Raw genomic sequence first — 13,229 nt, forward strand, 5'->3', positions numbered from 1 at the left:
CTTTATCTCTCTTGTTGCTTTCAAACCAAACCCCTCCTCTTCAAAGTTGGCTATTTCAAAACCCTCTGTGGATGCTCCATTTTCAGTTGCCCACTTGAGCAATTCAGGGAAATAGTCATCTCTTTTTCCATCAAAGACAACAGACAAACCTATATACACAATTAATTAAAAAAACAAATGCAGAAATAAGAGGACCCAGAAAGATTGAAAAGCTCAACATAGAAGCCTATGTAAAAAGCTATCTGTTATTGCACAGCAGAGCTACTTTGAAGTAGCTGAGTCAGACCTGGTCTCTGTTAAGCATTACTCAATACTATATAAATGTCATACCCATTTTTTATCAAATTCAATATTGTACCATATTGGCTTACAAGTCATCTTAAAAATGCAACTGCTCAAACTGTGCAGCAATGAAATATGAAACTCTCCTTTCCCTTTTAATAAAAGCCAAAGTATTTCCAATCTTAATATCAACGATAAATGCAATCACCACAATATGTTGATACAGACAAGGAAGAATTTGAGAGGCAAGCTGTAATTTCATTAACTCAGCACTGCAACTGATGATAAGCAGATCTTGAGTTCCTCCTTTCATATACAAGGCAGTTAGCCTTTTCCTGTAGCATATGGATCTACTAAAATATCTGAGGATAGATCAAAAATATCTGAGGATCATCCTCGTGACATCACAGAGCTCATCCAAATTTTTACACTTTGCTTCTCCAATGGCATGTGGTCCACCACTGAAATCCCAAGCCTCATTCATTTCCTCAGCTTTCTACTTTACTGTGAATTCATCTGAATATCTGTGTAATAGTTCCTGGCTATACTCAGCCATCTCTTCACCTCTGTGTGTTCTCTTCAACCCAAACTCTAGAGTCAGACCACATTAAAAGTGTCCAAAGGCCCCCAAAATGCTCAGGCCATTTTTTTGAGTGACAAAATGTCATCAGCAAGATGCTTTACATCCAAAGATATTTTGGCTAAGCACAGGGAATAAAATACATTTTGAGATTAAAATTATTCTAGGCAAGTAATATTTGTGTATTTAAAATACCCCCTCTTCCTGCCTCCAAATTTTCCATTTCAAGGCCCAGGACCAAACAAATCTGTAGTTAACTTACAAGTATCATTTAAAACTTTCATCCTTGATGATGCAGTACAAAATTTATTAAGTATTTACAAAGGACTTTTTGGAATGTAATGACCTCACAAACCTGGTAAGACTCATTGCATAGTTTGTACAGAACTTGGTAGGTGTTTATACTGTCTAAGACCTTGCTCTTTTGATTTCAAACTTTTGCTACTGTGTAAGAATACTGGAAGCTTTCAATATCCAGCTTGTACTTGGGACCATTCTTCAAGCATCTCTGAAATTCTACTTCTCTTCCTTATATACAGTGTGGACCAATACTTCCCAAATGTTTCCAAATTAAAGAGAAGACCAGATCCTTTAAATTATAAGCACCATAAATTGTTTCTATATGGAACAAAATACAGCTGTACTAATAAATACCTATATTGAAAAGTAGCTTTTTTAAAGATTTTGCTAATGAGTCAAAGAAGGAAAATTTTAGAAATTAAAAATACTCTGTTTTCAAATTAAGAGTTCTCTATACTGAAGATTATTCTAGTTCACATTCTGCAACCCCATGTTCTAGTCAAGAAAAGCACAGAATACAATACTCTTGGCAATATACATTAAGTTGTACATCTCAGAGCTCCCAAAAGGAACTTCCTCTACTAAATGTCTAAAGCCTTTATTAAGTTAGCAAACTGTGCAGTATTAACTACTGTGTTCTGCTAAAAATAGTCTTGAAAGATGCCATACCACTGCTACTCACTATGTATGAAAAAATATTACATGGGAAGACAATTGTATGTCAATAGCAGTGTGGTTAGTAGGATTTTTATCTCCCAAAGAAAAAAAAATATACTCTATTAACATGATACTCTTACACCAATTCTACCATCACTGCCAGCAGCATCTTCCTCATGGATAGTTTAATCTTTCTGGTGCAGAAGAAAGATACAGCCAAGAGGCCAACCCCAATTCTAACTCTGCTTTTATTAACCTGAATTATGACTTACTTTAACACATATGTTACATCACAAAAATCTGGACATGTACAATAAGTTTATAGAAGTCATGCCACAGTTAAAAAATAGAACAAGTTCAAGTCTGCATCACTACAGAATGCAGTCACTCAAACAGCATTATTTATTCTTCCATACACTCTCTGCCAAAAAACTGATGTTCAGAGGCTTGTTAAGCCCTTTCATGGAGTAAGATTCTTATGTATCAGTCAAAATATATTAAAAACAGGTGTGAAAGGGGAATTTCAAGCCTCTGAAGTATTTGCTCTATCAAGTAACGCCACAAACTAGTCAAGCTCCATTTATATGTAGTCTGGCTTTCTTGCTATTACTGTATAAATACCAGAGAAGAAAGAATTGTTTAGGACTTCTTCAGGTATGTTCGGCCCAAATCTACTCATTGCTCATTTCTCAGTCATTAAAATACATCAGTCATAAAAGAGGTTAATTTTACTAAAAAAATATGAAAACCATTTCTTAGAGCATGCCTCCAAATATAACAAAATTAATATTAAAGAAGTGTCATCAACAGTAAGATGTCACAGACTATAACAGAAGAAAATTGGTCTAGTATGAAAAAGAAACCTTAATTTTGGAAAACTGGTCCTGAAATTCCTCATTAACTGTGAGATAATAATTTCTTTATTTTGATTATGTGCTTCATTTAGAGCACATAGACTTATTAGCTGATGCATTTATTTTGTTTATTTACATATTTTTGTCCTTACTTGATGTCAGGATGTTGCATTGCTTAAACTGTTTCAACATCCAATAAAGTCTTGATATAAAACAGTTACAAATTTAAATTCAGAATGTTCATATTTATAGAGGCAGAGCAGCAGACCATGCAATCAGGAACCAAGACAGCTTATTATTCTCCAAGGATTTTTACTTCTAATCCTTCAGATTGTGATGAGAAAATTTCAAGCTCCTTTTTCACTTATCAGACAGCATTCTCACAAGATCATCTGTCTGTGATAACAATTCAGAATTCTGAGTATTAAAATGGTTAATGCCAGTGGTGAAGCCTGCCTGAACATTTCAGAAACACTTGCAAGTGTTTCACATTTACCTTTTTGCTTTTTGCGGATTTTCTCCACAAGAGAACGGATCTGTACGTATTCTTCCCATTCCTTACCAGGACCTGGGGGAGGACTGCTGCATTCTGGATATAAAAATGTATTCTTTAATTAAGTACATAATATACATCTATATGCACACATATATTTTAACTTCAGAACTATGGTTTCACAGTAACTTAACAGAACTCCAATACTACTTGTCCTTCAAATATGTTGACATGGCAAATGAAACAATACCCACTGTTATAAACATCCCATTATATGGCAGGTAATTAATTTAGACTTTTGAAATCTTCACAGTACAATTTATTTTATTTTTAATATTTTTTCAGATATAAGAAATAGCAAATGTCTAAAAAGCTTGGAAGAAAAAAAAGGTAAACAATCAGACCATTAAGTAAATAATATCCCACGTAAGACAAACAACAAAAAGGTGTCTGTTTTCAGCAATTCAAGCAAAGCACTCCATTTACATTAGCTGGCTTGCCATCACTCTTGCTGTAATGAAAACAGATGATAATAGCACAGAGCATACCTTAATTAATTGAGAAATTTGCTGGTACATATATTTGACCTGCTTAGTCAATACTGTTTTCATAGATGCACAAGTACTGGAGGGATGAGCAAAGGAATACAAAGCCATGCTTTAGCTTTAGGTTACATCCACACTGTCTCTGCCAATATTCTAAATGTCAGTGTGTGGATTTCTTGACTTAAGCCATGTAAATCCAAGTGGACAGCTGAAGATTACCTTGCTCAACTGATTTGAAAAATCTTAGCATTGAATAAAATATGGAAGCTTGACAAAGAGAACAGCTGATACTTGCCTTTGCTTAGCAAATTAGATCTACATTTTATTTTTGGTAGCAAAGCAGAGGCCAATTGTAGTATAAGCATTAAAACTGCTTCGCCAACTCCTTGTCTCCTCTTCAAGAGCAATTCTAACAAAAATTTTATTTTTTCTAGGGCAACACTTAAGATGCATCCAGAATATGAAAATCTGGACTTGTGTTTCAAAAAGAACTGTATCACATTACAGTTATTAATGACAGCAGAGTCAATAGTATTTTAGCATCATTGTAAGAAATTATGCTCTGTTTTTTGTATTTACTAGAAATAACAGATGAGTTCCAAGTTCCTCAACAAGTGAAACAATCTTTGGTCTATACATGAGAGCTTAGCACCATGAAAAGCTTCCAAATAGCAACAACAGCAAAAAATTCATCTAAGCAACAAAAATATTTGTGCAGTTGACCTGACTTGTATTACTGCTTCCCACAGTAATATCCCTACCATAGTATAAGTTCGAAGTACTGTTCAACTGATAAATGGAAACAGTGCAATTCTTCAAGTTTACAAGTAAAACACTTTTGATAAAGCTTCAATGCCAAGTTATCTAGTTGTTTAAAAGTCTTACCTCACCCAGTATTTATGCTTGTATTCAGATGAAAAGCTAAATGCTGCCACAAATATGGTCTATCCAATAAACCTACATTTAAATAAACCAATGATGGCGTATATTAACAGAGATAGTTTTGTATGTATCTCAGAGTATTTATCTTAAGTACTCTGAAATAGCAAGCTTGGCCACTTACAGAAAAAATGCAACTCGGAAAGAAAACATTTTTGAGTGGTTTGCACACCATCCCCTTTCCCAGAGAGGCATAAAAACAAAACTTACTTTGCAATAACTCATTAATTAGATTCAACATTTCCTTTGGAGATACTGTCGCTGTGGCTCCTGTACCTGACTTCTGAGTTTTTACTCGGCTCTTCTTCCCCATCTTCCAACTAAAACAGATTAAGAAGCACACTGTTACCAATTACAATGAAACAAAACCTAAGTATGAATGAACAAAATCTTCTTTCACTAATCATGTGAAAAAGAAAATAATGAGAAATGATTTCTCGCACATATGTATGTGCAAGTATTTGCATGGCCTGACTGTAAGAGCCATACAGTGCAATCTGAAGCAATATTTCATGTAGCTGCAAATTAATTACTTCAGGGTAATTAGAAACTAGAAATCTTTGAGACAAAAAGAAAAATTAATCTAATCACATGCAAATTCATTAGTTGTGAACAAATATTATGGATTCCAAAGTATTCAGGCTATAGAAAACCAGGTTATTTTATCTCATCAGCTGCATGGCCAATAGCAGCTGAATTAGTATTTTGACTGTATGTTACATAGTAATTCAAAATGAATTGAAAATTAAGTATTCCATTTCAAAATAAAATCAAAATACCATCTGTATATCTTTGCTGCAGCTTCTTGTGATTCAAGGCAACTAGTTAAAGAAAACTTATTTTCAGTTCCCAAAGTAAATGGAACATCATCTTAAGCTGGTATTCCAATATGAAGTGCCTCTTGTTCTCATGCAGGACTAAATTCACACAACACCTCCTGGAAGAGCAGTGTAGTAAGGTGTGAAATATCCAGGGAATTTTGCACATGCACAGGGAGCAATTTCTGACACTGGCACTGAACAGGCTTCTAGGGGAGGGGTTGTGCAGGATCTGCTACTCATGAATAAGGAAGAACTGCTCACACATGAGACAGCCAACTGCCTTGGATGTAGTAATTGTGAAACTGTAGTGTAAGTCTTGAGAAAAGAAAGGAAAGGAAAAAACAGAAGACTCTAGACTCACAGTAGACATCTTTCAGCAGTAGACATGCTGAAAGAAAGGTAATCACAATGATCTGGGAGGCGATAAACAAGTCCATGACAGCCAGTTATCTTCCTGGACTCTCTTCTCTGAGCACAAAATAATCCTTCCCAACATGAAAGAAAATCAGCAGGCACAGCAGGAGGCCAGCTGACTGTACACAGGACTCCTCACTGACAGAGCTCAGATGGAACAGAAACATAGGTAAAGTGGGACTGGGGACAGGCAGCTGGAAGAGAATATAGATGCACTGTCTGGGCAAGCAGACAATGAAGGAGGGAGGCCAAAGCTTGTTTGGAGCTAATATTGAAGATGAATGGGAAGGGCAAGAAGAAAAGATTTTTACCATGAGCAGAAGGCACTCTGGGGAAAGCTAAATCAGGAAGTTACTTGGTGATGAAAGGTACAGAAAAACTTGAAACACCCAATACTTTGGGCCTGGTCTTGACCAGCAAGGGCTGGTATCAGATTTACCATCTTTCTGCATCTAGCAGCAAAGTTTGAGGGAGAGGAGCTACCAAGTCAAAAAGTTATCTAGGTAAGCTGAACCTATGCAAGTACATCAGATCAGATGGGAAACATCCAAAGTACTGAAAAAGCTAGTTGATGTTTCTGGAAGGCTCCTTTGAAAAGTCATGGTAATTCACATGACAGGAAACTGGTAACTTAAAATCAAACAGAAAACATCCAACTGAAAAGCAAGGTGGAAGCAGGAAAGAGTAAAGGATCCAAACCCAACGTTTATTTCAAACAGTAAACGTTGAATGATCAGGAAGCAAGACAAGTTAACATTGTTAACTTATTAACTCAAAATTAAAGCTCAAAACTGATTTAAAAGCAACACCTCATAAAAGGGAAAAAAAACTAAGGCAAAACTATAAGGTGTTTCCTAATGGGAAGGCAAGGAAACTGAGTCTTCCATGTTCTGACATAAAACATAGTGCAAGAACAAGACTAGTGCTGAGTAACAGAAACTGTGAAGTCCTGGGGCATATCCAGGTCCCCTGATTTTAGCACTCTCTGACAGATATATGTCAGAGGCTCAAACAACCCACCTGTGCTGCTTAATTTTATCAGTCCCTCTTGAGTTGCATAACTTACTTTCCCAGTACAGTTTCTACCATGAAAAGCCCATACATGCAGCTGGTAAGGAGAGATCCCACAGATTCAATGCAAGAACTACAGCCTGATCACATCTCTTGATGTTTGTGAATGAACACTGGACATCCTCTTGAAAGGTGTTGCTCTACCACAAACAGTTAGTTACAGCTGATATAAGATTTCTTAACATTTTTCAGCTCAGATGAAGGGGGCAGTAACACTCATTATGCAATCCATGTTGAATTTATAACAGTACTCATTGGAAATAAGATCAATATAAAAGGTCAACCTGCCATAACACAGTGTGAGACAAAAAATAACAATACCAACAAAAAATGAACTTAAACTTTATTTTCATGGTCTTTCCATTACACAGACTTTACTTTTGGTTTGTTTTTCTCTCTAGCCCCCAGCAGTTTTCTCATGGTACATCCTTCACAAAGACTTTATTTGCACATCACCTATTCACTTGAGTGCTCCCCTCTCCTATATGCCATCCTGATATATTCATTTTAGACTCTTAAGAAAAATCAAGTCAGATGGGTCTATAATGGATCAAACAGCAGGATTGGAGATGGAGTCTAAAATCTTAAGAGCAAGAACAACACAGTTCTGTGTTAATTCATGCAAATGTTTTCTACATTCTCTCTAAGCACAAGTCCCTGCACCTTTAGAATCATCCAAAAATTAAAGCACTCACACAGTGTATTTAATGATAAAAATTATAAATTATGACCTATAGTTCATATCAAGTTACTCATAAGTATTAAGATATGTAGGTTGAAAAAATGAAATTAATTTGAAGGATTTTGTTTCCTCATTTTCAAGAATGAAGCAAGTTAATTGATCAGTAAATTGGGGAAAAACAAACTTAGCAAATGTTCTGTATACACAACCACCAATACACTGCAGGGGTTTTTTTTTCCATTACTTTTTAAAAAGTTGCATTGAGAGGAATAATCTGCTTGAAATATAAACATCCATCAGCAAATTTATGAGAAGGAAAAAAAGAAAACTGTGCACATATTATAAATGGAGATACGAAAAGTGCCATGATGGGGTCAGAACAACATTCAGAACATACATGAAGCTGTTGAAATATGGTACACAGTCAGCATTAATTTTTGAATTTTTCCTTGTATGAAACACCTTAGTAGCAAAAATCCATTATTCCAATGAAAGTATTGCCAAAAATTATGTCTAAAGATAAAGATGATTTCAGAAGATGTGAACTTCAGCTTCCCAAACACAATGAAAAGGAAAATTTGAAGAATGCTTTGTATTTGTATTACCATCCTAGTTGAATATTGTTTCAGAGGCCAAAACCAAAAATCCAGCTGAAATATGGTCTACACAACTAAGAAAGACACAAGATGTCTCAGCTACTACTGATGTTCAAATAACACACAGCAAACACACCATAGAAAAAAACCAGGTTCATTGAGCACAACCCACAAGACTGATGGCACCATAATCAGAAATGCATTTTTTCAATACACTGCTACCAGCATATGAATATGAAACAAGCTGTGTAAGTATCTCTGCTCTCTCATTTGATACATGCATCCTGTCTAACTATTGCTTCTTAGTCATCAGAATTTCTACAGAGAAAATATTCTGCATGCATGATTAAATCAGCAAGTCTCTCTCACACACAGAAAAAAAGCAAAAACATTGAGATATCAGGTTAAGCAAGTATTTCCTTTTAAGGAATCATCTACCTTGATCAAAACTGTACTTTTTGATTCAATTCCCAATCAGGAAAACAGGTTTCTACTTCCTACATACTTATCTTCATTCACTGTTCAGTTACATGAAACAGATATAACTATTTAAACCTAAAGCATTTGACAGCTGTATTGTTTAGTAAGAGCCATAATTTGAAAGGATTTGCTGCTATACACAGCTGTCTAGAAAATATATTCCAAATACCAGCACAGTGAAGTATGTACCATTAAAAAGTCATACATTATTATCTTATAAAATATATAATCTAAGAATAGATTATGAATGTTTTTTCAAAAATTCTGAAATCTAACAGAACACTTCATCTAATGTCATGCTGGGGAAAAAAGTTTAGTTAAGGAGTGCTCTGCTGTATTTAACCAGCAAATGATGGGTTATAATGATAGTGGGAGACCCAATATGGAGAGAGTAGGTGTGCTTCCTTTGGGAGGCTGCCTTTTGTAATTCAGTTCATGAAACAGATTTTAGAATTAAATTTCAATTTAAAAAATCCCAGAATTCCAAGAAATTTCAGGAAAAAAAAACAGTATCTTTTTCATTTTAAGAAAAATTTCAGACAAAAACTATTTTTCTTTGCAAGACTAGAACTATTGTTTAGAAAAATGCAAAGTATGAACCATCTTTTTTACACAGGCAGGAAAAGAAGGGGTGTTTGCCACTACCTGCACGAAGCAGCATATATATAATATAGCTGCACTACATGGGGAGAAAAAAACCCAAAAATCCTTCAGATGAATCTCAAACTTTATGAATGCCTGAAGAAGTAGCACACATTTCAGTGGAAAAGCAATCTGAGTTTTTTTTCTTTTTGAGTTTGGCTTTCCGGTTGCATTCTGGTGAATAGCTTTAAGTACTATGTCATGTTTTCTTTCAAATGAACGTTGTTGAAAATTCCTGAAAGCATTCTCCAAAGAGCAAGTGCACTGACAGCAATGATGAATAAGCTTAGTAATACAGAACACAGCCACATTTCCAAATATAGTGTATCAGCTGGCCTGACAAGAAGAATCATGCCAAAACTGGCAGCAGGGGTGTAAATGATCCATCCCCCTCTCTAATACTGCTACCAAAGAGCAGTTCTGTTGGGTCAGACTTTGAACTGGCTTCCACATCACACACAAAAAAAATATTTTAATGAGCTGTAAAATATGTCTCCTCTTGACTTACAGCTTTAAAAAGTGAGCATGTTCACCAACAGCTTTAGCAGATAACCATGAGAAGTCTGCATAAAACTCCAGAAGTACTAAAGAACTGCCAACAAGTGAATGCATTTTTTGTTGCTTTATTAAAAAAAATAAATACTGCTTTAGCATTTTATTTAAGAAACCTAATACTTATCGTATTAGAGAATTTGACTTCATCACAGGACCACATTTCCTTATGGAAGCAATGCCAAGCTTGCATAATAAAATATAGATCTTTCCGAGCAATAGGTCAGAAAAAAAAAAAATCCATTTAATCATTAACAAACCCCCTAGCTCTTCACATACACATGACAACCAAGAAGTTCACTGCAGCACTACATTGAGCTGCAGTCAGGTTTGATAGGAAAAAAATTTGAAAGATCTATCATTAAGCACTGTATAGACACCTACCTCTCCCTCTCTCTACTGGGTAAAAATACAAGTTTGCAACCCTTGTTACAAAACTGTGAATATGATCATTGTGCTAAGTAAACACTATGTTAATTTTTAACTGTGCTGTTTTTAAAAAAAATTATCCTACATGATGCAGATTGCATGGAGTCTGATTTATTCTGGATGTATATCTCACTTTCTTTTCCAGTGGCCTCAGAATCCCTGCAGTGTCTCTATGCATTAGCTGAATATCGTTTTAGAGGCCAAAACCAAAAATTTAGCTGAAATATGGTCTGACATGCCATAGAAAGCCATGCCATAGAAAGCACTTTGCTTTCTGTTCCCTCCCCACAGGACCACAGGAGCCAGGCAGCATCTCCTTCTGCAGGTTTCAATAGAACTGTGCATGTGGACACTAGTTCACCTGCATGCCCTGATTGTCAGTTATTCTCAACACAGCTATTCCTCTAGCCAGCAGGTCAAGCTCTGTTAGAGTAGTCCTACTCCAATAAAGTTGATTGAAAACATCCAACAAGTTGATGGGTGAAGCAGGACAAACTGAGCACCAGAGAGAACTGACTTATTTTCTTCAGATATTACTTTTTACTTTGCAGAGCCATAAATCTGCTACCCAAAAATTTGCCAGACTTTTACAATACCAACCAAGTTAGGGATTCCCACAGCAAGAGTTACCTCTACAAGTTTAACTTTGCTTCAAGGACTGGGTACATTTCAGTGCAGTATCTTAACATTGTATCATCTTTAATTCAGATCCTTGTAGATGCTAATTACATTATGTTCTCATTATTACATAATAGTTACCACTCCATGCATCTACTTGGCACATACAGGCACAGATGGCAGAGGGGTGCAGATCTAGAATCTGTATTAGAAGGATACATATGGGTAAACAAGGGCAGACAAGGAAAAGACAAGGGAATTCTCAAGCCATGCAAAGAGCAAGGAGAGGTGAGTATTGTAGGTGGCTGTGGGATATGTTCTTTGGCTGTATCGAAAGGGAGGACAGATGAGTGGGGATGCACACAAATGAGGTCTGCAATTTCTTTTCCTAGTTTGACTGCCTAGCCTAAGTCCTTTTCACCTCTACTTCAGAAAGGGAACTGTATCATTTCTTATATCAACATATGTTAAGAAGCCAGGGTCTTGAAGGACAAGCTTAATGCTTATAGGCAACTGACAGGAGCTCTCCAATCTGTATGTAGGAGAACACAATTTTACACTTGATATAACCAGTTTTACGCAGAATGTGATCTTTTGCTTCCACTGATCAAGTTTGGTTTTTTTCTCCTAAGTTTGAATCTTATGACTGTGGCTAAAATGATAAATACATTTCATAGCAAATAGATGAAATCAAGAAGTGTAAGAACAGTGTGGGCAGAGGAAGAGATCTGTGATCTTTAAGAAAAATTCAGCTTATACATTTACAATGAACGCTATGTTTTCTTCTGAAAACCACCTACATCATGTCACTTGGAAACCACATTACCATTCTCATCACTCCTAAGGTATTAATCTAAATGTTCCCACTAAATAAATGACTAATTAGTTACTGATTCAATCCCTTTCCCCCCAGCTCTTTCACCTCTGATGTACTCCAGCCCTTCTCTTCTTGCTATGAATTCTCCTCTCCTATGACTGCCTTTTCCTTTTTCTTCCAATTCCTCTACAAGTTTGTCCCAAAAGCTGTTCTAAATCCAAATGTCATTGCAGTTCACTGTCTGTGTATTTCCTTTCTCCAGCATGGCTCTGCTCTTCTGTTTAGGCTGCAAGCTCTTTTGGAAGTTGGACCTTGTGTGATTGTATAGAAGAATAATAACAAGGCAGCCTTTTTATTTTAAACAGGATCTGAAGTATTTCTGGAATACTGATGACAATGCTGACAAAAATGACCTAAAGAACTAATAAGATTAATAACAGAAAAGCCCATACTTTTTCCACTTATGAATACATTCCATTTAAAATACAATGTGAATTTATGTTTCCCTTAGCCATAACCCACACAATTTCCTTGAAGAGCTAGTTTTGATACAGGCTCTACTCATGGCAAGATGCTGCACTTAGAATCAGTCCAATGCACAACACAACAGAGTGCCCTAGGAGCTCCTGCTCTCCCAAAACGATTTGCACCCCTCAAACGCAGTCCCTTCCTGCTAGTTAATCTGAACACTCTATTCTATATAAAATACAGGCCAGCTGCTTAGGCTTTTCATTTGAACATCAAGGCAAGAAAGCCATCTCCAGCAGCAACCCACAGCTCCAGATACATTCTGCAGGAAGAGAGATCCTGGAACACACATATACTGGTTATAAGCTGCAGTTTTTTTCCAATTCCATCTTATGAAGTTTGGCTTGCCATTGCTCCCTCCCTTTCTAGTGTCTGCTCCCTGGATTCAAGACCCCCCCCAAAGTCACAGGTCTTCCTCCACAATCTTCTTGATTAAAAAATACTTACTACATTCCTTCATATCTTCCCATCTACAAAGAACTGCACTGAACAGCATCCACTATCTCCTCGAGGAACAGTGAGAAGGGCTCTGCTCTGTTTCTTTGTAAAGTCTACAGTTTTCATCCTTACCATAGTTTCCTTTATCTTTCTTCTCCCCCCACCCTGTCTTTTACCGGAGGAAAAGTAACAGTGAAAGCAACCAAGAGCAGGCTGCTTAGAGACCTACAGGAAAAGGACAGAGGGATTTTCTCCAATATGTTCATGCTGCTTCCTGCAGCCCAAGGAGGCCTGTGAAATTATCCAGGGCAGTTTACCATACTTCATATACAAACTCATTTTTATTTTCTTTTCAAAGACCCGATTAACCGTGTGATCTATTTGCAGTATTTGCAATATGACTCTGAACATTTCACCATTCAGGTAAAGCTAATTAAATAGGTTGTCACCATCACTTCTTAACAAGAATGGTCTTCATGAGAAAAAGCCTT

The 13,229-nt window shown here is 36.3% G+C and overlaps 1 protein-coding gene across 1 annotated transcript in view; it reads right to left on the bottom strand.

Annotated features, from left to right (window-relative positions):
* SETD3 (SET domain containing 3, actin N3(tau)-histidine methyltransferase) overlaps positions 1–13,229 on the bottom strand; it is a 60,233-nt gene that overhangs the window by 33,564 nt on the left and 13,440 nt on the right. The window contains exons 2-4 of the mRNA XM_079308197.1: positions 4,861–4,970; positions 3,170–3,262; positions 1–149 (exon numbers count right to left, since the gene is read on the bottom strand). Coding sequence (XP_079164323.1) covers positions 1–149; positions 3,170–3,262; positions 4,861–4,963 — 345 coding nt within the window. The 5' untranslated portion in view covers positions 4,964–4,970. The remainder of the gene's footprint in view (positions 150–3,169; positions 3,263–4,860; positions 4,971–13,229) is intronic.

The sequence above is a fragment of the Erithacus rubecula genome (assembly GCF_903797595.1).
Source record: "Erithacus rubecula genome assembly, chromosome: 6".
Classification (NCBI taxonomy): domain Eukaryota; kingdom Metazoa; phylum Chordata; class Aves; order Passeriformes; family Muscicapidae; genus Erithacus; species Erithacus rubecula.